Source organism: Geospiza fortis, unplaced genomic scaffold (genome assembly GCF_000277835.1).
Source record: "Geospiza fortis unplaced genomic scaffold, GeoFor_1.0 scaffold171, whole genome shotgun sequence".
Lineage (NCBI taxonomy): Eukaryota > Metazoa > Chordata > Aves > Passeriformes > Thraupidae > Geospiza > Geospiza fortis.
Window position 1 is genome coordinate 5,823,620 of NW_005054313.1, and position 23,275 is coordinate 5,846,894.

Consider the following 23,275-nt stretch of genomic DNA (forward strand, 5'->3'; position numbering starts at 1 on the left):
AGGGCATTAGTGCCCAGGTGGTTCAGGCCCAGCACACTGCTCTGCCTTATGCTCCTGAGGAGGAACAGGAGAGAGGAGCCAGAGACTCCAGCTAAGAGGAGCATGTGCCCAAATCAGGACCTTCGGTCATACAGAGCCTTATTGGAATTTCTTCATCCTCTTCTGTTTGTACACCCATTTTTACCACCATCTTTTCCTAATCCCCCTCATTCTCTTCCCTGTTTGTGTACATTTAGTCTTTATCCATTTCTCTCTCCCAGTCCTGCCTAAATATAGATCTTGAAATAAGGAATTTATGTTTACAATTATAATGTTCACTCTCCTCATGTGTCAGATCTTTCATTCATTTGTATGTTTCAGGGGGTTTTTTGTGTTATAAGCTCTTTGTATGCTTCCAGCAGGCATCTCTTGTTTCATTAAACAAGTAAACAGTGCTGCTACATTGCACCTCTGGTTTTGGCTGCTTTGGGTTTAACAGACTGATTACCTAAATTTTACTGGCCTGGATCAAAGTGGAAGAGTTTCAATTATGGCCTAATTCAAATCAAGGTGAACCCAGAAGCTGCTTGAAGCACCTTTCATTAATAATGGAGGGTAAAATAAAAGCCACACTAAAATGCTGTTTTGAGTCTTTTAGTTGGCAACAATTAAATATTTTCTACTATAGATCTCTGTGACTTTCCATTATGATGAGTTAGAGTTTGCTTTTTAGGTTTTCTTTAATATTTAATGTTTTGTTTAATAGCAATTAAAATCATTAAGTCATGTTTTTGTGTTTAGGATTAACAGGGTAAGAACTGAATGTGAATCTAATGTGGCCAGTTTGAAAATATCAGTGTGAAACAAGTGGCAACTGTGTCAAACATGTCTGGATTTTCCTCATATACGTCTGTACGATTTTCCACGAGGTAGCCTGAAAGTTACGTCATTAGAGTTAGAAAGAAATTATAATGGGAGAAGAAACAGATTCCGTGCCATCTTTAATAACTGTTGGTTTGTTTGAATTTCAGGCACTTTTCCTGTCTCTCTTCTAAATACATGTGCCCTGGTGTTCCAGCAGTTATGAGTACATTGTTGGCCAATATAAATGCTTTCTATGCTCACACAACAGCAGCAACTAATGTCTCTGCCTCAGATCGCTTTGCTGCTACTAACTTTGGGGTAAGTAGATTTTCTTTTTTAATAGAGTTCTGGTTCTCTTTTTTCCTAGTATATTCCATATTAACTTCTACATTGATTTTTTTTAATTGCTCCTTTTGGAGAGTAAATGTTGCTGTTAGCTTTTGAAAATTTTACCCTGAGTCTTTAAAATCAATCATCATAAAAGCCAGAGAAGATGCTGCTGAGCTCATTGTGAGGCGTAGAAGGTAGAAAGCCCTGGCACACATTCACAGCGCTAAAATCTATAACAAACAGGTTTTTGTTTTATTGCAGTGGGCCTTGCAAACTGCTAACTGCAGAAGAATAAGTATTGGATGCAATTCCTTTCTTGGGCTGTGTCATCAGTGAACTCATGTTAACCTAATGGATGTAGCCATAAATGCTGCTCTTCTCATAAGGATCCATAATAATAGACTCTCTCTGATTTTTGCTGAAATTTTTGCTGGTGAATTGTCCAAGTCCTGGATTTAGGTATCAGGAATTTTAGGAGGAATAGTAGCATTTCAGGATGTGGTAATACTTCTTTTATTATTGCTAAATTTACTTCTGTGGATAAGTATCTCACAGCGTGGACTTCCTAGTTTTGAACATGATAATAAATAAAGATCCATCCTCTCCTTATTCTGATTTCTTCACCAGCTCTCAGAGGAATTGAGAGCAGTAAGGCAGAGCAATAATTCAAAGAGGTTGCCATCAAAGCTCTGGTATTACACATGATACAGAGGGTATATACACAATCTTATGCTGCAAATGCGTTTATTCTTTCCTCTTTTCTCTTTTTTTAGTAAGGTTTTTATTTGTAGGGTTGATATTAAATATATATTTGGTGTAACAGTTTTCATAAAATACCATTTATTGACATGAAATAAAATATTAATCGTAATTAAAATTCATTAAATACACATTAAAAATTTCAAATTTAAATTTTGATTTGAAGTAGCGTTAGAGGTACTAGTACTCTTCTCCAGTATTAGAATAATAGAGGAATTATGAATTTCAGATTTTCAAGATAAAATTATGAAATCATACATTTGGATGTGTAAGCCAAGAATTACTTGTTGAAACAAGTCTCCTCTTTCAATGTTCAAGCTTTAGTAGACCTTTGACTTTGATGCAGCTTTTGAAATTTAGAATGGTTTTGCTGGATTTTTATCCTTTTTTCCCCATTTTCTAATGATCAGAACTACTTTTGTCCTCAGACTGGGCAGAGATTAAGTCCTTTCTCTGATGGTAATGCCAGTTTGCCTCTGACGCAATTCCAATCCAATTCATAGTTCAACAGATGGATGGAAAAAGAGTAGTAGGAATCACTAAAAGAGATTTGGAGCTGTTCTTTCAAACAATTGACTTATAGGCAAAATATGAGATTATTCTTCTCTCCTGGGTCAAAAGGCATTTGTTAGTGAATAGCAGCACATCATTCATCAAAAAGAACATTTCAAATTCAAGTCCTCAGGCTACAGCAGGGAATGATTTGGCTGACTGAATATTTCAGTAGAGCTTTATAACATGACAAAAAAGTTCTCTTTTGATTGATCCCTTAAGGGAATTGTGCCAAATTAGTGGGGTTTGGTGTAGGCTAGAACTCCACTGATGAGAGACCGTGCACAGACTCTATTTTCAAATTCCTGATCATCACATTTGTATTGTACAGATACATTCAGTGCACTCTGAGAGCTATCAGCTCCTGCTTCTTCCAGAAGTCTGCTGCTTTCACATAGGCTGAGATTTCACAGTTTTGTGCAGTAGACTATGGAATATGTTCTAACATGGTAATTAGAAACTCATTAGTATTACTTGAGAATGGCACAACTCAGCTGGAAATCTCACAGCAAAATACTTTCACTGCTCCTTCATCTATCAAGATAACAAGTTAATCTTCACATTTGAAAGGAAAAAATGTAATTTCATTGTATTAGTATTACTTACCTTATTCCTACAAAAGCCACTGTTTCAGAAGTATAATTTTCAGTCATACTTTTGCACCAAATTCTGTAGTAAATGAGCATCATTTCTTACTTATTAAAGAAAGGGAGAGGTGCTTTCTTCAAGAATTTAATCAGTTGCAAGGCAAATATAAAACAGGAAAATGTTGCATTGCAAAATCTTTGTGACCTCCCTAACGTATTGCACAGCTGCACAGTGTTTAATGCATACCAGGTATACAACATAGAAAGGGAAAATAAAGTGAATGAAGTGCATCACCTGGCCTTGAAACACAGGTGTTTCAAACCATTGCTTGTGTATGAAATAATGGAAAACAAATTATTTTCAAATAAGTTAAGAGTGGAAAGAAGCTTTCTAAAACCCCAACAATTACAGGAACCTGCAAATTCTAGTGCAACATGTTCTTCTTTTCTTTTTACAGAGAGAAAAGTTCATAAAGCTGCTGGATCAATTGCACAATTCTCTGAGGATTGATTTATCTAAATACAGGGTATGTGCAACATTTTCTATTTGAGTCAACATGAGACCCCCAAATCCTTTGCAACAAAAATTTACAGAATTTAAGCTGTTTAACACCAATATTATTCCAATTTGACAAAAAGAAAAAAATTTAGTATTTTCTTTCCCAAAGCTAAGAACGGGTCAAGGGGTTATCACATATTGAAGAAAGAGTAGTATTTAACAACTTTGATTAAATTGGTCTATAACTAGTCTTAAGTTGATTAAGTTAATTCATCTGGGAATTACCTTCACTGACTCAGGTAGTGCAAAGTGCAGTTACTGCTGGATTTTTTCTGGGAGCCTGACATCTTTGCTACAACTTGCATGCTAAGATCCAGGAAATGTTGAAAGAGTCTTGTCTCCTTGTTTTTCTATTTGCTAGGAATTAGTTTCATTTCTGCCTCATGGAATCTCCTTCCACTGAGCTTTGCTCCAAAGCCAGCCTTTCAGGAAAGCAGACCCTGGGTACCTGTCAGTTACCATTTGGTTCTGAACTCTCTCTCCTTCTCCAGTCCACTGGATCATGAAACTTTTGGAGAATACCTAAGTTAGGGCTTCATCACATGTGGCTCTCCTTTCAACTTCTAGGAGTGGCAGCCTCCAGGTCAAGGATTTGTCTGTTCATGTGGCCTACTCTCCAAAACTGGAGGAGAAGGGGAATATTTAAAAGAACCCCAAGGCATTAGAGAGAATGGGAATTGCACATACTTAGTTTTTAAGACTATATCCTTCATGAAAGAGATATGTTCATGCTAAAATCTTTTCATTTTGAAGAATGCTGTCCAGACAGTATTGTAGCATGAGGCTGATATTTCATTAGTACAAAGTAGGAAGTTATTTAAATAACACTACTTCACATCACTGTGTTAACCCAGAGATCATAGCAAAAATTTATTATATTATTTCTACATTAAGATTACTACTGCATTTATGCCTACAAATTATGTTTGTGCCATGTAAAACCCATAAATTATTTTCATTAGCAACAGTTCCCAGACTTCTTGTAACATTTTTTATTCTGTCCATGTTTTGGAAATATCACAATATTTTGAATTATTCATATCACAAGTGCAGGAGAATTATCAAAGGTGTTCCTACTCATGTCCAAGGGATGCTCATCATTAACTACCTCACAGGCAGAATTTGGGTAACATGAACATCTCTAATCCTTCCAAGCAGCACTTTATGTTTTCTTTGAGGGTTTTTAACTAGTTGTTCAAGGATTTTACCTCTAAATTTAATTTTGCATGATTCCTCTTTCCCTGGTTTACCAGGATAATTTTCCTGCCAGCAATTCTGAAAGACTCCAGGATCTGAAATCAACTGTGGACCTGCTTACCAGCATTACTTTTTTCCGGATGAAGGTATTGTCCTTTATTTGCACAAATAAGTTTCCTGACAGAAACAAAAAATTTACTTTTTTAATTAAAGTCACATAAAGCATACTTAGCTGAACTCCTTAGGAGTCATATAGAATGAAGGTTTTCAACTGATATAATAAAAACACAAGTCAAACAGTAAAATAGATCTGATAACTATTTGCCTTAGTCTCTCCAAAGGTTGAGATCTAAGTGGTCAAGCATGGAAATATTTTTGGAATGGAATGATATACATTAATATTAATGAATGAAAAAAGAAAATCACAAAGCAACCTTTAGCATGTGATTCCATTGCATTAGGCAACTACATAAGCAGAATTAAAATAATCCATTAAGTTAAAGTTTGGATTAATGTATCCTGAAATGGAGTAAAAAGATTAACCCTTTGCTTTAAATAAATAACTTTTATTTGGCTTGATATTGTAATTCAAAGGAAAGCACATATTATACAGTTTAATTATTTCCTAAATAATAAAAAAGCTGATAAAATGTAAAACCTAAGATTCAAAGATGTAAACTCTTGGGCACACATCCCTCTTTCATCATATAAGTATTTAATTTAAATAAAACTTAGTGATAAAATCTAATTGCATGTGTTTTAATATATCTTTGAACTAAATCAACCTTAATTCAACACAATTTTAATTATTTTTATCATTGCTTTATTTGAACACTTTTCATCCTGTATAACAGAGCTCCATTCAACACTTGGATATTTATGTTCAATCTAATTCTGAAATTCTCCCATTTATAAAATATTTAATTAGGTCCTGGAATTGCAGAGCCCCCCTCGAGCCAGTACTGTGGTGAAAGACTGTGTAAAAGCCTGCCTGGATTCAACTTACAAATACATTTTTGACAATTGCTATGATCTCTACTCCCAATTAGTGGATCAGGTAAGGTCAAAATGAACTTGTTCTGTGCTATTGCTCAATCATTATTTTTAGTTTGCCTTTAGTAAACAGAAAGTCATCTGGTGTTCCTTCATATCAAAGCACTCAGATTTTTCACTTTATGCATGGAGGAGCAACATACCATAAATATACCCACAGACAGCTACGAACTCTAAAATATTTAACATGAGTTTCAAAATGGACACATTACCTCATAATGTAGTCACCAAGTTGGACATGACTGTGAAATTGTCCAGTGGTTTTGGGTAAGATGACATTTGATTGGTTACTGTTCATTTAAGATCTGTAACAGGAAAATAGTTATTTAAAATCTAACATTTCAATTCTGTAGCTCTAGGGAAAAAAATTTAATTTGCTGAAAATGGTATAGTCTTTCCAGCCTTATATTTTAGTACCTATGATGCATGCTTGGATCCAAGCTTTAGTGACTGCTTTAAGAAAGAAGAGGATTTCTTAATATTAATCTGTCAGGTTGAGCTATCAATGCAAAATAATTATAGCACTTGTTGTGTTCCAAATGTCATGCAAAATCCTTGAGAATACTCTTTAGTTTTAATATAATATGGCCATTCCATAAGTAATGTTAGAATTAATTACTGTCTTAAAGGAGCATCACTTCTTTATCATATTATCACCTGTACCTTGTATTTGCTTTCTGGATGGTACACTGAAAAAATGGTAGTTCTGTGATTATTCCAGCCTTGAACAGAATTAACTAAGTTCTTTGGCAAAGACACTTTTTTTTGTGTGTGTATAATTAGTAGGAACACTCATACTAATGATATAAGACGTCAAATGAAAATTATTTGAATTTATTTATTTATTTATTTAAGTGAAAGATATTTCTCTTAAATCCAGAATATTAATTCCTGTGTTTTAGGAAAGGTAATATTTGCTGTTCAGCATTTCTGAAATGAGAATTTATTTTCTCATGTTCAATTCCTTTTTCTGAAAAAACTTAACTGTAGCTTTGAATGTAAGAATTTCTCACCAGCACCAATAAGCACTCCACATTTACTGCTGATGTGTGTTTATCCTACAACAGATTACATTGTAAGCTGAGTAGGAGTATAAATTAGTGGAAGGAGCAGCTTCAGGCATCACATCTATTTACGTCATAAACTGTTCTGTTTTCTCGCTAATGTTTACTCTGCAGCAATTTGATCTTGTCTGGTAAATATAATATGAAGTGCTGCTAGACTGGGTATTACATAAGCCTGCAGTTTATCAGTCAATTCTAGTACTCAGTAAACAGCTAAAAGTGATGAAGCCTTACCTCTGCAAAGCATTGTGACAACTGCAAAAGCTTCTCTGTACTCAGAAAATTCACAACTTTTTAATGTGAATCCATACAGTAATTTAGCCTGTCTATTTTAAAATATTGTTTTAAAGTGCAGAGATATTACAGCTTTTCTGCTTGGTAGAGAATGTAAAACTTGCTTAGGTAAGGGTTCTCTCCCTCAAAATATATTTGAGGCAAAACAGGCAATGTTGTTATTACATTTTTCTCTCACACAACTCTACTTAATGGTGGAAAAATAAGAAGTCCTGAAATAAATTTTTAAAATCCACAAGTATTCACTCTGTTGGAAAACTGAGTTAACTGCATTTCACTGTATTTCTGCACCTTCTGAGTTCTCGTTCACAAGATTTCCAACAGGGGCAGTTTTATATGGAAACTTTAGCAGACAATTTTCTGTACAGTTACAATCACAAAGCAGTGCAAGAAACTTTAGTGAAGAAGTGTAAAACACAAAATTTAAAATAACTAGATTGCATTCAAAATAATTTATTTCTAACAGCAAATCACATTAAAAAAATCCAAGCAAAAGTCGCATATAATCTTGATGCCAGACAGTAAAACTTTCTTTCCCAGAGGGTGGGAGACAATTCTGAGAAATATAACTGGTCTAACTTTAATAGAGAGATAAGTAAAATTAATTCAAAAGACTACCTGAATTCTGCATCAGCTCTTGAGTTGTACAAGGAGACTTTGTTCAGCATGATCCTCTTATGGTTTCCTATCAGTATGTCCAAAAGTGCATTTTCTTTTAGGAACACTTGAATATGCAGCTTGTTTGAACCTATAGGTCTGGAGGCCTTCCAGTGAATCCAGGTGACTGGTTTGTGGTACCACTGTTATAATAATGAAGCAGTAACCAGTATTGTAATTAAAATTCATTAGCATTGTGTCTAAGCCCCTTAGATTAGACCAGATTCCACCATTAAGCCTTCCTCAGTACCCTTCCCTTATCTCTGCTCTCTCCCCATCAGGTGAGGTTCCCTCCCCTCAGAAGGAGGGAGCTCATCCTAGCATGGTTCTGCACACAGGAGGTTCATGTTTTAGCTGAGCTCTGAGCTGTGAGACTGGGAACTGAGCCCCAAAGCAACAAGGAATGGTTCTTATGTAGGTTAGCACCTGCTCTCACTCAGGGGAAGGACTGGCAGATGTTGTCCTGCTCAGGGTGTATCTGTGTAACTCAGGGTAACCACCTTCTGCAATTGCTTTTGGCTGCAACCTACAATTCTCAGATATGCCTACCACAGTATTTCAAGAAAATATGCTTCAGGTCTGATTGTGTGGGATTGTTTAATTTTGGGGTGAAAATTGAGCAATGACTGTTAAAATGGAGGGGCTTGAACTGGAGTTTTTGGATATTTGCCCCTGTGAACACAAAAAATTAAATCACAAAATATGCTCAGCAGTCTCCAATTCCTCTTTTTATTACTCTCTACCTTTGTGTCAGACAGGCAATCACCATTAAAAAGCTAATGTCTTGCAGCAAAATATCACCCCTGAGGATATTTCCTGGGGTGAAGCATTGCAAATGCTAACAGCATGCAAAAATGTCATACTACAGTTCCACACCAGAATACAAAGAACAGCTGATGGCAAAAAACCAATGACTACCAGAGGCAGTAAAACATGATAGCTTGACAGTCTTACTGCCATGTATATTGCTATCCTCATTATTTGAGACAAAGCCCTCTGATGGACTATCTAGCTCCTTATGCAGCACATGCAGTATTTTCTCTTTTTAATTATTAGTTATCTGAGTGAAGTGCTTAGCTACCCTATGTTAAAAAGACATATCCTGGAGAAGTAGTTTAGGAAGCACTTTGCTAGCTTTCTGACTCAATTTAAAGATATGTCACTCTTTCTGTTTTCTTGAGAAAACAAATTTTGAAATCCTGGCTGGTGCTCACAGTGACTGAAGTCCCTTCAATAATTCTTTTTGCAGTCTTCTCCACTGAGTGACACCAATGAAATGCAGACCATACCCTTCATGTTATCTGAAGAGCTCTCGATCATTACAAATAATTTCATGACTGATAGCACCAATATATTGGAATAAAACACTGAACTACTTTATATTTGACAGCAGCTCATCAGAATAGGCCTGATACTCTACCTGATGTTAGGGACCTTTCTTTGAGTCTTATCTCAGCTCTGCATGTTGTCACAGCGCAGCTTGGTGCAGACAGGAGGTAGCAATGAGCAATTGACTCCTTCAGGAGCCAGGGGTGGTACAGCTGCAGCAGCACAGTACTCTGCCCTTGCCATTCACCTCTCACAGGGGTACAGCATCTTCGGCTGGGTTGATAATGAGCTAAAAACATTCCAGATCTGTGAATCAGAGCTGTGCATGAGCACATGGTTGGGCCTATGCTTTGGGAGCTGATTCAGTTTTGCTTTACTCAGTTGTGAGTCCCTGGTCACTTTTACATTTGGGATTTGGGAATCCAAGCCTCATAGTTGTTTTTGGAGGTGTACTTTATTCTGTTTAGTATAAATGACCAAAAAAAAAAAGGTTAGATTATTTATTTCTTATAGAAATACTGCAAGAATTGAAGCATGACTGTGATCTGTGGTTTTCAAACACATTCAGAAAAATGAAGTGGGAAATAAAGTGCAGCAGCAAAAGCTGTTTACTACAGAGAGTTCTATTTTTCAGACGTGCAAATTTCAGTGTCAAGTAATAATTCTTGAGAGGCCCTTTGTTATATTTATGTATGGCTTTAGATTCACTGAAAAGGTTCTGACTTCAAATCTGGCATGCAGAGGGTACTTAGAGATCTGTCCGTGTGTTGCAGCATTGTGTTTGATAGGCAGCATGTTAACCACAGTAACAGAAAAACATTTGGTAAATTACCTCAGAACAGAAGGATGCATTTTGTGCTATGGTATTTCCAACTCCATTCTGAGAACTCTCTGTCAGAAGAAGAGCAGATCTTACAGATCTAATTTCTTCTTAGCAGTTTGTCTGAAAACACTGGTTAGAAAATCAAAGAGCTTGAAATAAGTGAGGGGCTCACTTTGGTCTTCCTCCACCTTTTCCCTGCAAAAGCAGAACGTGTCTGGGTGGGTGGGTCAGATCAAAACCACAGTATCACTTGGCTGGCCACTGCAGAGAGCTATGCATGTTGCACTGCCCTAAACAGATAGACCAGTTAAACCAACTCCTTTCACCTGCCAGTCCTTGAAGAAAAAGGCTGACAATTCTTGATGAGAATTAATCCAAAAGGATTCTGTTCCACTTCAGTTGGTACTGGAGAATACATAAAGTAAGGTTGCCTGGGGTTGGTGTGGGTGCCCCATCCCTGGAAGTATTCAAGGCCAGTTTGAATGGGACTATGAGCAACGTGGTGTAGTGGAAGGTGTCCCTGCCCAAAACAAGAGGAATGAAGAATATGATCTTTGACATCACTTCCAACCCAAACCATTCTGTGATTCTATGGTGATTCTTTAAATAAGGTTTCAGTTTTGAATAAGTTAACAGTTTAGGAGTTAGTTACAGTGTGACAGCACTGCACAGGGAAATCCCTCACAGGTTTTGAATGCATGTCTGCAAGTGGTTTCTGGCTTTAGGCTCTCTTGAGTAAACTCTGTAAGGCCAAATTTTCGTTTTTTTAGATATTAAAAATATCACTTAAAATTATATAAAATCCTAAAAATCGGTAGGCGTTATATGTGAATGTCTACATATGTGTATATTTTATATATAGTGCATATTATATATTTGCTGGTGATTCTACATTAAGTAATATTCTATGTAATGTAAGCAATAAATATACAGTTTAAAATATGGAAGAATTGTTAAAATTAATATTTCATTATATAAGATTGATCTATAGAATTGCCCTCTGCAGCCTTGTGCTGATCAAGGCTACTGTGTTGGTTTCCATTGAATTTCCACTGTATCATTATTTATATAGAAAATTTTGTATTCTGAAACCTAGCTTGGGGCTTGCAGCAGACAGCAATACATAACTTTCTGATATCACAGGATTCAATTTATCAAAGTCACACAGATAATGTGTATTGATTGCACAGAACATTACAAATAAAAACAAAGAAAATTAAACCAGACATTCATTCTATGATCTGGTAAAATCAGTGATGGGAGAAGTTGAAAGCCCTCTGTTTCTCAGACCAGGCTTTACAGATTTGTCTCAGGGTCATAGAGATGTAGATTTTAATCTTGCTTCACACTGGATCTGAGATTGCTTTTTCCAGTCTCAGCCACTTTTCTAGAGTACAAAGTGTTTGTTTGTCAACAGTTCAGCTTTTTTTTTTTCCCATTAAACTCAGAAAACTCCCTCTACATTTTATTTTTCTCTTTAAGAGAGTATCCATACACCAGTAATGATTTTGGAGGCTCTGTGCTGCATGATCCATTGCTTGAATACGAATTTGGTGACTAGGAAATTGACATTAAAAGGGAAGTGAGTAAAACGTGATTCCATGCAAATAATTTATTTTTAATCATATCCTATGAAAAATTGTTTTTACACACTTCCTCTTTCTGATTTTGATGTCACCTGTGGCAAAAAACAAAGAGTTATCACCTAGTTTGGATGTTGCATTAAAAAACCCACAGAGAATCTCCTGTACTTAGTGTATTTGTGAATCTTAAGTGAATAATATGACTTCTCTTTAAAGACTCTTTTCTTATAAGGTGTTTGCTACCACTCTAGGGTTATCCTAAAGACAAGAAATACCCAAGTCCATTAATATGAGAGTATAAAAACCTGTCTTGTTGGTGAGATATCATCTGCTCTTATTGCTTGTTTGATCTGCCAGCAGAAGCCCCTTAGGAATATCATTGTTGTGCCTTTGGCCAGTCACTCATTGAGCTTTTAAGCACGGAACATCTTATGGCATTTCATTTCATGGTTCTGTGCATGTGGGCAGCATTACCATCCAAAGTGATGCTACAGGAGGTCAAGATATTTTAAATTACCTTTCCTATGTGAAAAAGCTCATGAAAAAGAAAGTGATTCTGTTAATTGGCAAACTTCGTTCATATCAGTATTTGGAAAGGTCTCTTGGTTACTGGAAGAGCAGTCTGTGACTTGAGCTTGTTCAGTGCTGTATCAAACAAAAAAAGAAGACAGGAAACTTCAAAAACTCATTTATGTTAAAATTAAGAACCACTAATAGCATCAGTTTAATTAATGATTTTGTCATCTTGCTATACCAAGAATTTATGTTCCTCTTGACCTTTTCAGTTGTGTTTTAAAAATTCTCACTGTTATTATCCTCTACAATAATAAGCAGTATTTAGGGTCTATATATTTAGGGTCCTATAACTTTTCACTGTATTGGTTCCAGTGTGGCACTAATTAGGTATATCAGCTATTTAGTTCATGCTTTTACACGGACAGTTTCTTTCAAATGGGTATAATGAGAGTGAAAAGAAAATCTAAATTGAAATCAAATTTCCACCACTGTTTTACCTCATTCTAACAGCACTGCTCCAAGCCAGAGCTGGGGTAGCACTGTCAAACATGCAGTGTGCTTTTGGGCATTGCCCTCTGCAGGAATTCAAGAGCTGGACTCTGGTCCTTGTGGGCCTCTTCCAACTCAGAGTATTCCATAATTCTACAAAGGTATCTGCTATACATAAAGCAAATAATAGTGCTGACAATAACAAGGTAAAAAGAGCTTTAATGGTTCTGAGCATTTCCAACACACTAGGTAGATTTTAGGATAAAGAATGGAAATCACAACTAGGGATGGCCAGAGTATGCACTTTCTGTTCAGGACATAAAACTACATCTATAATCTGAGACTATTTTAGAAATGCCTTCTCTGGGACTTTTGAAAAGGTCATACAGATTTTAAAGAGATTTCTTTTCCAGAGAATTATGGTAGAAAGGACCTTCTTGTGCTACTATTACATTGTAAATCAGTTACTTTTTGCTATCTCTGTTAAAGAACAGAATTTTGCATTCCGTGATTCACATTCACAGCCATGAAAAGCTGTCTCAGCTACATGTCACTTACTGTGAAATAGAGTTCTTGGGTAAGATGCTGTGCTACATATAAGGTGGCTTTGTCTTCTACAGCTGCCTTTCAATTGGTTTGATTTAACAAGCTTCTGAGAAAAAAAATGGTCTATTAGGCATACATCTTTGATGTAGAAACAAGCCTTTTTTAGTAAAAAGCTAATGTATACCAGGGAAAGCCCTTAAGAGTGACATTAATGCTCTAATGTTCATTTCTGCTTTGCAAAGCTCTCTCATTTGCATGCACAGTTGTTGATTGTTGGTGACACCAGACCCACCATCCTTTGACATCCTTCTGAGCTTTATTTCTGTTGCTTTAGACACTGAGGTGGTACCCTTTGTAGCTCGTCTGAGTATGTAGCAGTGTGATTAATGATACATGTCTAAAATATTCCACAGTGGCCACAAAAACAGTTTCAAATAGGTGTTGTTGAAATTCTCTTTCTGCCATTCTAAATGCTATTCATAGATAAAAGTTAATTGGGGTTAAATTAACATTTAATTAATTCACTGTGACACTAATATAGTGTTAGGCATATTCAAAAAGATACCAGGTCCATTGAAGTGGTCATAGTTGGACTAGGAATGAGAAGTACAGGGAATATGTGTTTAAACTTGCAGGATCACAGGCATGTTTCTCTTCTGACTTACTAGTTGAGACCCCTTTCAATCTCACACAGCAGTGTAGAAGAGCATGTGTAGATCTAGCATGTGCAGACATGACTCTGTGTAGCAGAAATTATTCATGTATGTGGCCATACAGAATTAAAATATTTCTTTTCATATTTGGGTCCCTAGAATGAAGTTATTTATTGGACATTGATAAGGAATCTGATCCTTCTGCCAAGAAAAGGAATGCAAAATACTTGTGCCTAGGAAATTTTAGGTTAAGAGTTCAGAAAGAAAATTGTAGAGACAAAGTCTGTCTGTAAATGCACATTTTAGTAAAATTAAAGAATATAAAATTCTCAATAAAATAAAGGGAAATTCAGCTGCTTCTTCATTTAGACCATACATCATAAAGAGCTGTTAGGCTGAATACCTGCAGCATATAATTCAAAACAAAACATTAAATACTCCTCAGCATTGATTTTTTCAGTCTTTATTGTGTTGGGTATAAAAGTTCTGCCTCAACAGGCAATTCTACCTGTGCTGAGTCTCAGCACAGCAAAGAATTTAATATATCTAATTACAGCGTGAGCATGCAGTTAAAACCAAGTCTCTATTGATCTCCTTTGCTGACATAACAATCTTTGCACTATGGTTCTTTGTATTTGTGCACAGCTAAGTACAGTTTTTCATATGTTCTGCTCTGTTGGTTAGTCTTGGTCCAAAATTTCTAAAGATTCATAATATGTCACTCTTCACAACCAAGGAATAATCTATAGGTGGGACTTCCATAGTATTTTCTCTAATAAAAATATATTCAATCTTGTTTTAACAGAGTAAGAAACAAGAAGTTCCTAAAGAAGAACAGGGACCAACAACAAAGAATTTGGATTTCTGGGCACAGCTGATTACTCTGATGGTCACCATTATAGATGAAGATAAAACTGCATATACACCAATCTTGAACCAGTAAGTAATTACTTTCCCCAAAAAAATTAAGAATCATGGATTTATTAAAATAAGTATAAGAAATACACCTGAATTAGAAGTTGTATTTTAAATAGATTCTAGGTAGAGATGTTTATACAGAATATTGTATTGACATAGTTTGATAAAAACTTAGTGCTCTGATAATGGAAATAAAATCTTTTGGTTTAGGAACATTAAGGACAGGTGATATATGAGTCATCTCAAAACTTTAGGTAACAAACTATGCTACGTGAGATACAAATGGAGAGAAGGGAAATGTCAGTGGCATTTCAGTGAAAGGCATTTTCAGTGTGATGATATTGATAGTATGAGAGCATCATGGCACACATGGTGTTCAAATCATGCTGAAACTCATTTAGGTATGGTTTCCAGGCATGTAATTGTAAAAAAAAAAATGAACTTCACAAAAAGACCCTATCTGAATTTATAATTGCCTGGCCAGACTGACTTGAAAATGTATGAAGTGGAGAGCAGTACCCCAGAAATGGAATTTCACTTCTCAGAATTGAAGATGTAGCAGATGAGAGAGGTAAAATCAATAACCAAGACAAATGAAATAATTTAAGGTTGATACATGAGTAGAAAACTGAGAAACAATTGATAAAGACGGGAAAAGAAGGCAGTGCTGGGCTTTGAACATGAAATATATAGAAAGAGTGCAAAGCAACATGTTTCACATATTACAGCTGGAGAAATGGGCCTTGCACCAATTGAAATGTGACGTGATAAAGCCCTGGAAAAATTTATTAGCTCTTTGGAGCCATTTTACAGAGAGATTGCAGAAAATCTGGGCATAGTCTGGCTGTGATGACTTCTGCAAAAGTTAACGTTGAAACCTACATCTGTATTATGGCTAAACAATTAATAGAGGTTTCTGCAATTGCATTTAATTGAATGCTCTGAAGGGGAGCAGGAACAATCTGGTTTTTTCAGCCAAAATAGGGTAGGTACTAAAAGGCACTCTATACATTGAGATGTGCTTGTCTGTTGATAAAAGGTACCATTCTATTTATGGCCCCACAGTAAAAGTGACAAAGAAACCTCCTGGTGATAACCAAAAGCTGAAAGACTTTGAAAGTCATTGACTTCTGACTCCTTCCTTTACTTGAAATAAATAGATTATCACTTCAGTACTGGATAGTAAACATTTCTTTGTTAATTATTTGTAGCACTGACCTTATTAAGGAATAAGTTCTTACCCTATAGAGGAAAGAAAACACTTTTCCTGTTTACTCCAGTTTTATGTCGCAGTGCCAAGTTTCTCCATTAATGAAAGCTCAACCTTTTGTCAGACAGGCTGTACAAATAATACAGTAAAATATATAATTGAGACCAATACATATATGTGATTCATTTCAGTCTCTTCCTTGAAATGAAACAAGTGCAATTGCGGGTTAATTATCCTAAACATTGTTTTAGCTCTATTTTTATACAAATGTGAGAGAGAAAGTAAAGTCATAAAGAACAGAGTTCCTCTAAGGGGATTAGTAGGCTCCCTGAAGTACAGATGCATGATTGTGTAAGATGTGAAGAGAGAATCAGGAGTGGACGGAATTGGGACAGATTAAGGGAGAGAGCTTGTGTCTCTGACTTCTCTCTGTTTTTTGCTGTTGTTTTGTAAGTGAAAGAGTGAACACAGGGAATAGCATGTCTTTTAGAAGTAGAGACATCAGAAGTAAAAGATGAAGAGGCTCTAGGTGGAAAAAACTTGAAAAACTGTTCAGAGTTGCTTTAGATACATTTTCTTTTTAAAGAAAAGCTTCTCCTAACACAAAAGCAGCATGTAAAAACTGTTGAGACAGTAAGGCAGCTTCTTTCCCCCTGCTTACACCAGAAAAGGAAATGGGTTAAAATAGATGAATGAGAAATATAACTTGAATACACAGGAATCCTGCAAAAATATGAGTCCTTATTAGAAATATATGGCCATGCAGTGTCTCAGTGGAGCATTCAGGCCTGCATCCATTTGAATCCTATTTTAGAAATGAGGTAACCGAAGATCCCCAGGAGAGCATTCTGATAAAGTTTTCACAATTGTATAATATTGCTCAGAATTCTATTCCTCAGCCAGTTTTGGAAACCCTATTTTTATATCCACCTTGGAGGCAAAAATTACACTGTGATAGAGTAGTTTGAACTGTATCAGGTTATGAATCCAGATGAAACATGACATGATGGCCTCAGCAAGCACTGCAGACACTGACAGACCACACCAGACCACCCAGTGGGAGTGTGGGGGCAACCTGCAGTTCTTACATGACATGAGAAACTTGACAAGTTTGAGGGAAAAACATGGCCTGGTATTTATTCAAGTTATAAAATCCTCATTCTAGTAGTTAAACAATGTAAATTGTGTTAGAAACCTGAATCACAGGCAAATCCAGGGCTTCCTGGCACTTCTAAATATCCTGTGAGACAGGAGAAATTTCTATCGAAATAAAATATCTATTCTAGTGAAAGGAACATCAAATCAAGGACAAAACCTTCAAGTCAAATATGCTTCTGTGTTTTGAAAGCAAAATCTAAACTTCAAGCCCCTGCCTTTTTTTTATTTTTTTTTTGCACATAGAACAGTCCAGTTGTCACTGTAGTCATAGGTTTAAGAAACAAGACAATTCTAATGGGACTTTTAAATTTGTTCTTTACTGATCCTCAGATCTTTGCAGTGTTAGGATCTGTTTTCTCTGTGATCACATTGTGTTCCACACAGTATGGAAAGGACTGACACATGAAATCTGCAGGAGCAGATCTCCTCATGCTTCAGGAGCTAGGATGTTTAACACTTCTGAGAAGCTGGGCATAGTAACTTACATTGTAGAAACAGCATAATTGTAACCTACATGTCAGTGAGTTATGAAATATAGGCCAGTGGAAAAAAAATTATGGAAGGAAGTGAAAAAAATCAGAGTACATTTTATTATGAATTGGGCTACATCAGGCCAACTTTAGAATGTTTCTTTCATGATAGAAAGTGTATCTGATGTGGTTTGTGTCTTGATGCAGTGATATTCCTCATTACCAATTACACTTTATTCTGTGGTAGCATGTGAATATCACTTCTTTCATTGAATTTGTGAACATTATCCTGTGAGCAGAGCTGTTCTCATTCTTTCACCATACCCACTGTAGCTTCTCATGTAAGAATGTAACACTGACAGACCAGGTTAGTTATATAGACTATATACAGCACCTGTCTTGCCCATTATTTTTCCTTCAGAGAAAGGAGTGTTAAAGTTTTAGCTAGATGGAGGATAGAGCACAAAATGTAAGAATAAATGAGCTCTTTGCTCACATTTAAATGGAATACATCTTTTCTAAAATCAAATAGAACTTTTGTCTTAAGAGTTAGTGAAGCAGAGGCCATGGCCAGCCCTCCACAGATGGTGTGCGCAGGATCTATCTTCCTGCTGCATGCACAGCACAAAACTGAATGTATTCACCCCCTAGGAGTGGTGAGATTTAGCACCTGGATGAGTCTGTAGCCACCAAGTATGGAATATGAGCTTTTCTGGGAAAGTTCATCTGAGGTTCAGAGGCTTTGATATTCTCAAGATGTAGCAAACTGGAGATCTGGCAGCGCAAATTATGAAAAAGCATTTTTAATTGTCATGATAGAATTTTCTGACTTTAGGGTTGAACTAGAGACATGCAGGAGTGTCTGGGATAAATGCTTTGGGGGTTATGTATGTTTCACTTATACATTGATTATTTTCATTTTTTTAAGCTGAGTTCAATTTCATTCCATTGATCTGTGGTTTTATATACTGCCCTTCATTAGAACTAGCCAATGAGAACTGTTTTCACTAAATTTTTCCTTAATTAAACTCGAGTGAAGATATAAGTGGGTGTCTTGTATATGCAATTTAGTATTTTTGCAAATACATAGATATGGTAGTGTACAGGCAACATAACTCTTCTGGATAAACTGAGATTTTATGTAGTTCCAAGAATGACATAGAAATTGGCAAAATTATGGCCTATGGGGCAGAAATAACTGTAGCAAGAGCCAGCTAAATGACTGACAGAGAACTCTGCTGGTTGTCCTTTTGCTTCACTGAAAAATGTGAAAATACATGGCTTTTACAAAGAATAGAAAATGTAATGTGTAGAGACTTGCATGAGAGATTTCTCTGATATTTTGCTCCTTATGGATCAAAATTTGAAGTAGTTTGAAAAGGTTTTCTTACCTAAAAATAAAGTGATAAAATACAAATAATACAAAATTCCATACTTATATAGATGCTTTAGTATTTGACTTTTGATTATCCCTTCCCTTTAATAAGACAGCTGCTTCTGTTACCATTTCTCTTTAGCATGTGGAATGTCCTGTGCACTTCTGTTGTGCATTGGCTTTGTCACTTCTCACATACAGTAAACTGCAAGGACCCCTCTGGTAGTTCCCTCATGCCCATGACTGGCAGCTGTGCAATGCCCACCAGTCTGTTAGAAGCATAAAAACTGGCACCAGTTTTAGACTTCACCTAACTGAAGCCAGGTGGGATGTGTTGAACTAATTTAATCAACATTGATAATTGCAGTTTGTGTGTGTATATGTGCTTTCACAAGTTAAAATGCATGGACAAATCTATTTATCACTAATCAAACAAGTGCATTTTTATCAGGCCCAGCCTTGCCTTATGGCCAGCCTTGCAATATGCTCAAAAGACAGTGTCAATATTAAATCAGCTGTTAAATACTTCCTCAGAGCCACACCATCAAAGTTCAAGTCTGGTGCTAAGAGAGAACTCAGAGTGGATTGGAGGTAAAGAAGTTAAGACAGCTGAAATACATTTCAGTTTTTGAACAGAAATTAATTTTGTGGTAATGGAATTAATATGAAGTTCTTTAATTGAGCAGTCATTAGCATAAAGAGGGCTCAGTGAACTGAGCTAGCAACTGCTTCCTATTAAAGTGGCAGAGCTAATGAGCTGTTTAAGTACTTTTTCATTGCAGATATGATCAGGGTCAAATAGGTCTCTAAAATGAATACATTACTTAGATCCTACTGCTACCACTTTAAAGTTGCACATAATTCTCATTCTTTCTATGTCAACAAGCCCTTTAAAAATTCTTACATTTTTACAGAAATTATTATGGAATATTTTCTGAATTTGATTAGTGCTTTACAAAAAGGTCAAAATACTTTGGATCCAATTCTCTGCTAGTATATAGTGTAATAACCTCAACACAAAAGCCACACAGCTCTGTGTATTTCCTCATTAATACATTCCCTTATTTTATGTTTCCTGGTGACCTGTGGGTGATTTGTGTGGCTCTCACTGCACCCTTGTACCATAAACAACTGCTTTACCCCACTGGGACATTCTGTGTTCTACTTTCTGCTCTTCATCTGCCTGACCTGCCTGGCTCTGCCTCTGTGCCCTGAGAATGGCTCATTTTAATGTCAGTTCCACACCTGCATTAAAGATAGCCCTTTTTTTAAGTCAAAAATATGCCAAAAACACAGTGTTGATCACTAAAATGCCAGCTTTTGCTAGTTGCTAACAGAGAAAATGATAACTCAAAGATCAAGGCCTTTCTTTTGCATTGAATAAGAAGCAGCTGGGATCTATGAAAAATTTGTGTAAAAATACTTAACTGATAACAGCAGAAAGTATCTAAAAAGGATTTCTCAATGACATGAAGCATGAGACTAAAACTAAAATTTTGAATCTAAGTCTGCATTTCACTACTTCTTATATTCTTTGTTATTTTATCTATACATCAAGGTGGAAGTCTTCAGTGAATTGGATTCTATGAGTATATAAACCAATATAGCTTCACAGACAGCTTCACTCTTTTCCAGTGTCAGAAGGGAATTAAGGAAAACCTGTGGGTGCTAAACATCTGAGCCAACTGTTTCATGTTCTTCATAAGCCATCTGATTTAACAAAAGTTGAGGAATCATCTGCAAGATAGATGAATGTTTCTTGATTTAAAATGTCATATGAGGGAAGTTTTTATTTTAAGGTTGGATGGTTTATATAATTGTTACAAAACATAAGATACATTAAGTGCATACTAGGGGAATTATTTTGTGGAAATATTTGCCTTTTTGTTGTGCAGCTGTAAGCATCATTCCTAGCAGCAGGTGAAGTGATGTAATGTGATTGATTGCAGGTTCCCTCAAGAGCTGAACATGGGAAAAATCAGTGCTGAAATCATGTGGACTCTGTTTGCCCAGGACATGAAATATGCTCTGGAAGGTAATTAGAACAAACTATTAATTACACTAGTAAGTTCAGCAAGACTGATTTCCACTGCAAGTGATACCTGGCATCAGTTTTCTGTGTGTGATTAGAGCTTTCTGGTGTTCTTGTTTAAGATGTTTTGTGAGTTAGTGAAAAAGAAGGGTTATAAGGAATCAAGTCATTTCACTGTGAATATATGAAGTTATCTGTGAAAGAAGAACACAAAAGAATTGTGACTTGAAATGCTGCTTCTTAGATCTGATAAAAACCTTCAGTGTCCAAAGAGACCCACCTGTGTTTGCTATAGAGCACTGTAGATATTCCGATTTTTCTCACTAGCTGAAAATTGCTAACTTGCCCGTAAGGAACATTTGTGGAATGAAATTATGGAGGAAGCACACACTTATAATTAAATCTTTTTTGTGTTCAAAAGGCAGGATGTATTCATTCTAGTTCCAGCAGAATCAACTGCAGTTTCATTTTGTCTCTTAAGATATTGTGGTTAACCATTGTTAAAGTATATGGGGTTTTGCTATATAGCAGATTGTCTCCAACTAATGGCTTCAAACACACAATAAAATATGGTTATTGCAGCAAACCGAGTAAAAATACCTGCATGAAACTGGCATTGTCTTTAGTCAAGTCTGCTACTAACTACAGAGTAAGTATAAAAAGGGTGAGAAAAAACATGTGAGGTTGAATTTAAAAAACAATGTGATTCAGACATAAAGGATTAAAAACCCCAAATATTTGAAGATACATTTCTATATTATTCTCTCCAGAATGTCTAATGCAATAATATCAGTGCAATGGTGCTTTGATGACATGGCAGATTTTCATGATGATAAAGAAAGTGAAAAGATGAGTGGCTAGAATGACTATTAGTGGAAGAACTGTTTTGTTCATCTGCTGTTGTGTTACTTTATTTTGTTAATTATGTTATTTGGATGTGGAACTTCCATACTAAGCACAGCAGAGGAGAAAGGAAGGAAGGTAATTAAAATATATACAAAAACAACAGAAGACATGAGGCATCTTTGATGTGGGTAGGAGATGTTCAAACTATTGTTTCAAAGTGCTGTTCTATAGTCATGTCAGAGTGAATCAGAAGTGCAAGTTTGAGAAGGGATGTCAGGCAGATCATCCTTTAAGTTTGATCAGTGAAGGCGAAAGCTTCCAAGAGCTGAGAAATGTGAAGACCAAGTGAAAGCCACTGGTTTCACTTAAAGCATAATCCTGGTTCCATCAGGGAATCTTCTATCTGGAGAGGCTGTCAGTCAGGAGCAGCTATCAGAAAACTGCTGTTCAGTAACTCAGTGTTGTGATTCCCTTAGAGATAACACAGATTACTGAGGATTTCTAATAGTCACCAACTGCCACAACTTCATGACCTTGGGGGTGTAGTTATACTGTGCACATGGACATCCATCCACATGAGCACCCAGAGCTTGTACTGCTTTAGCCATTGAACTATAAACATTCTGCACTGCAAGGAAATAATCCACAAAACATCACTCCCTCTATTTGTTCATTAGAGCACACTGATCACTCAAAAGGCAGCTTCAGAACAAGTCATGGCTTGTTTCTTGGTTGTAAAGAATAGAACAAGAAGCTCAGAAGAAAGACTTAATTATACAATATATAAAGTGTGGATGTTAGGACTGAATCAGGACTTTAAAATAAATTTTAATGTTAATATTAATCCTTATTCTGCAGAGGGAGATGTAGAAGGCATTTGACTTTTTATGTTCCAGACCAGCCCCTGAATATGGTCTCATTTCTGTGTTGCTGTGGATACTGACTTTCTGAGGAGACTAAATGCCATTGTTGGCATTAGGAATTCTAAACTGCTCCCAGAATCATTAGTGAAACAGTTCCTGCGTATAAATAATAATTAAAGGAAAATGAAATTAGTATAAGTTATTATTTTGAAATTAGTATAAATTATTATAAATACACAAAATTTCACCTTCTATGATTTCATTCCTAAGCAGGAACCTCAATAAATCTAGTAAAAAAATATAGATCAGTATACTGATCCTCTACCCAGCTTTGCTGGGATTTGAATTATTAATTCTTTCAATAGATATTCTGCAAACGGGGTTTAACTCAGTTGTTGAGGGCAATAATATTTTTTACTTTAGATTCTATAAGATTAGAAGCAAGCTCTTAAATATGTTCACAGTTGGTCCTCATGGTTTTAATGGAGTTCATTAAAATGCATTGCATTCTGCTATGCCACTCTCGCCTTCCAAGTTATTAACATAGGCTACCATCTGTTCATACCTAG

At 36.0% G+C, this 23,275-nt stretch overlaps 1 protein-coding gene across 3 annotated transcripts in view; it reads left to right on the forward strand.

Moving 5' to 3' along the window:
- Positions 1-23,275, forward strand: part of UNC13C (unc-13 homolog C) — a 133,521-nt gene that overhangs the window by 62,818 nt on the left and 47,428 nt on the right. For all 3 annotated transcript variants that reach the window (XM_005419659.2, XM_031055882.1, XM_031055883.1), the window contains 6 exons: positions 1,011-1,161; positions 3,530-3,598; positions 4,884-4,973; positions 5,756-5,884; positions 14,640-14,773; positions 20,915-21,000. In XM_005419659.2, the coding sequence (XP_005419716.1) occupies positions 1,011-1,161; positions 3,530-3,598; positions 4,884-4,973; positions 5,756-5,884; positions 14,640-14,773; positions 20,915-21,000 (659 nt within the window). The remainder of the gene's footprint in view (positions 1-1,010; positions 1,162-3,529; positions 3,599-4,883; positions 4,974-5,755; positions 5,885-14,639; positions 14,774-20,914; positions 21,001-23,275) is intronic.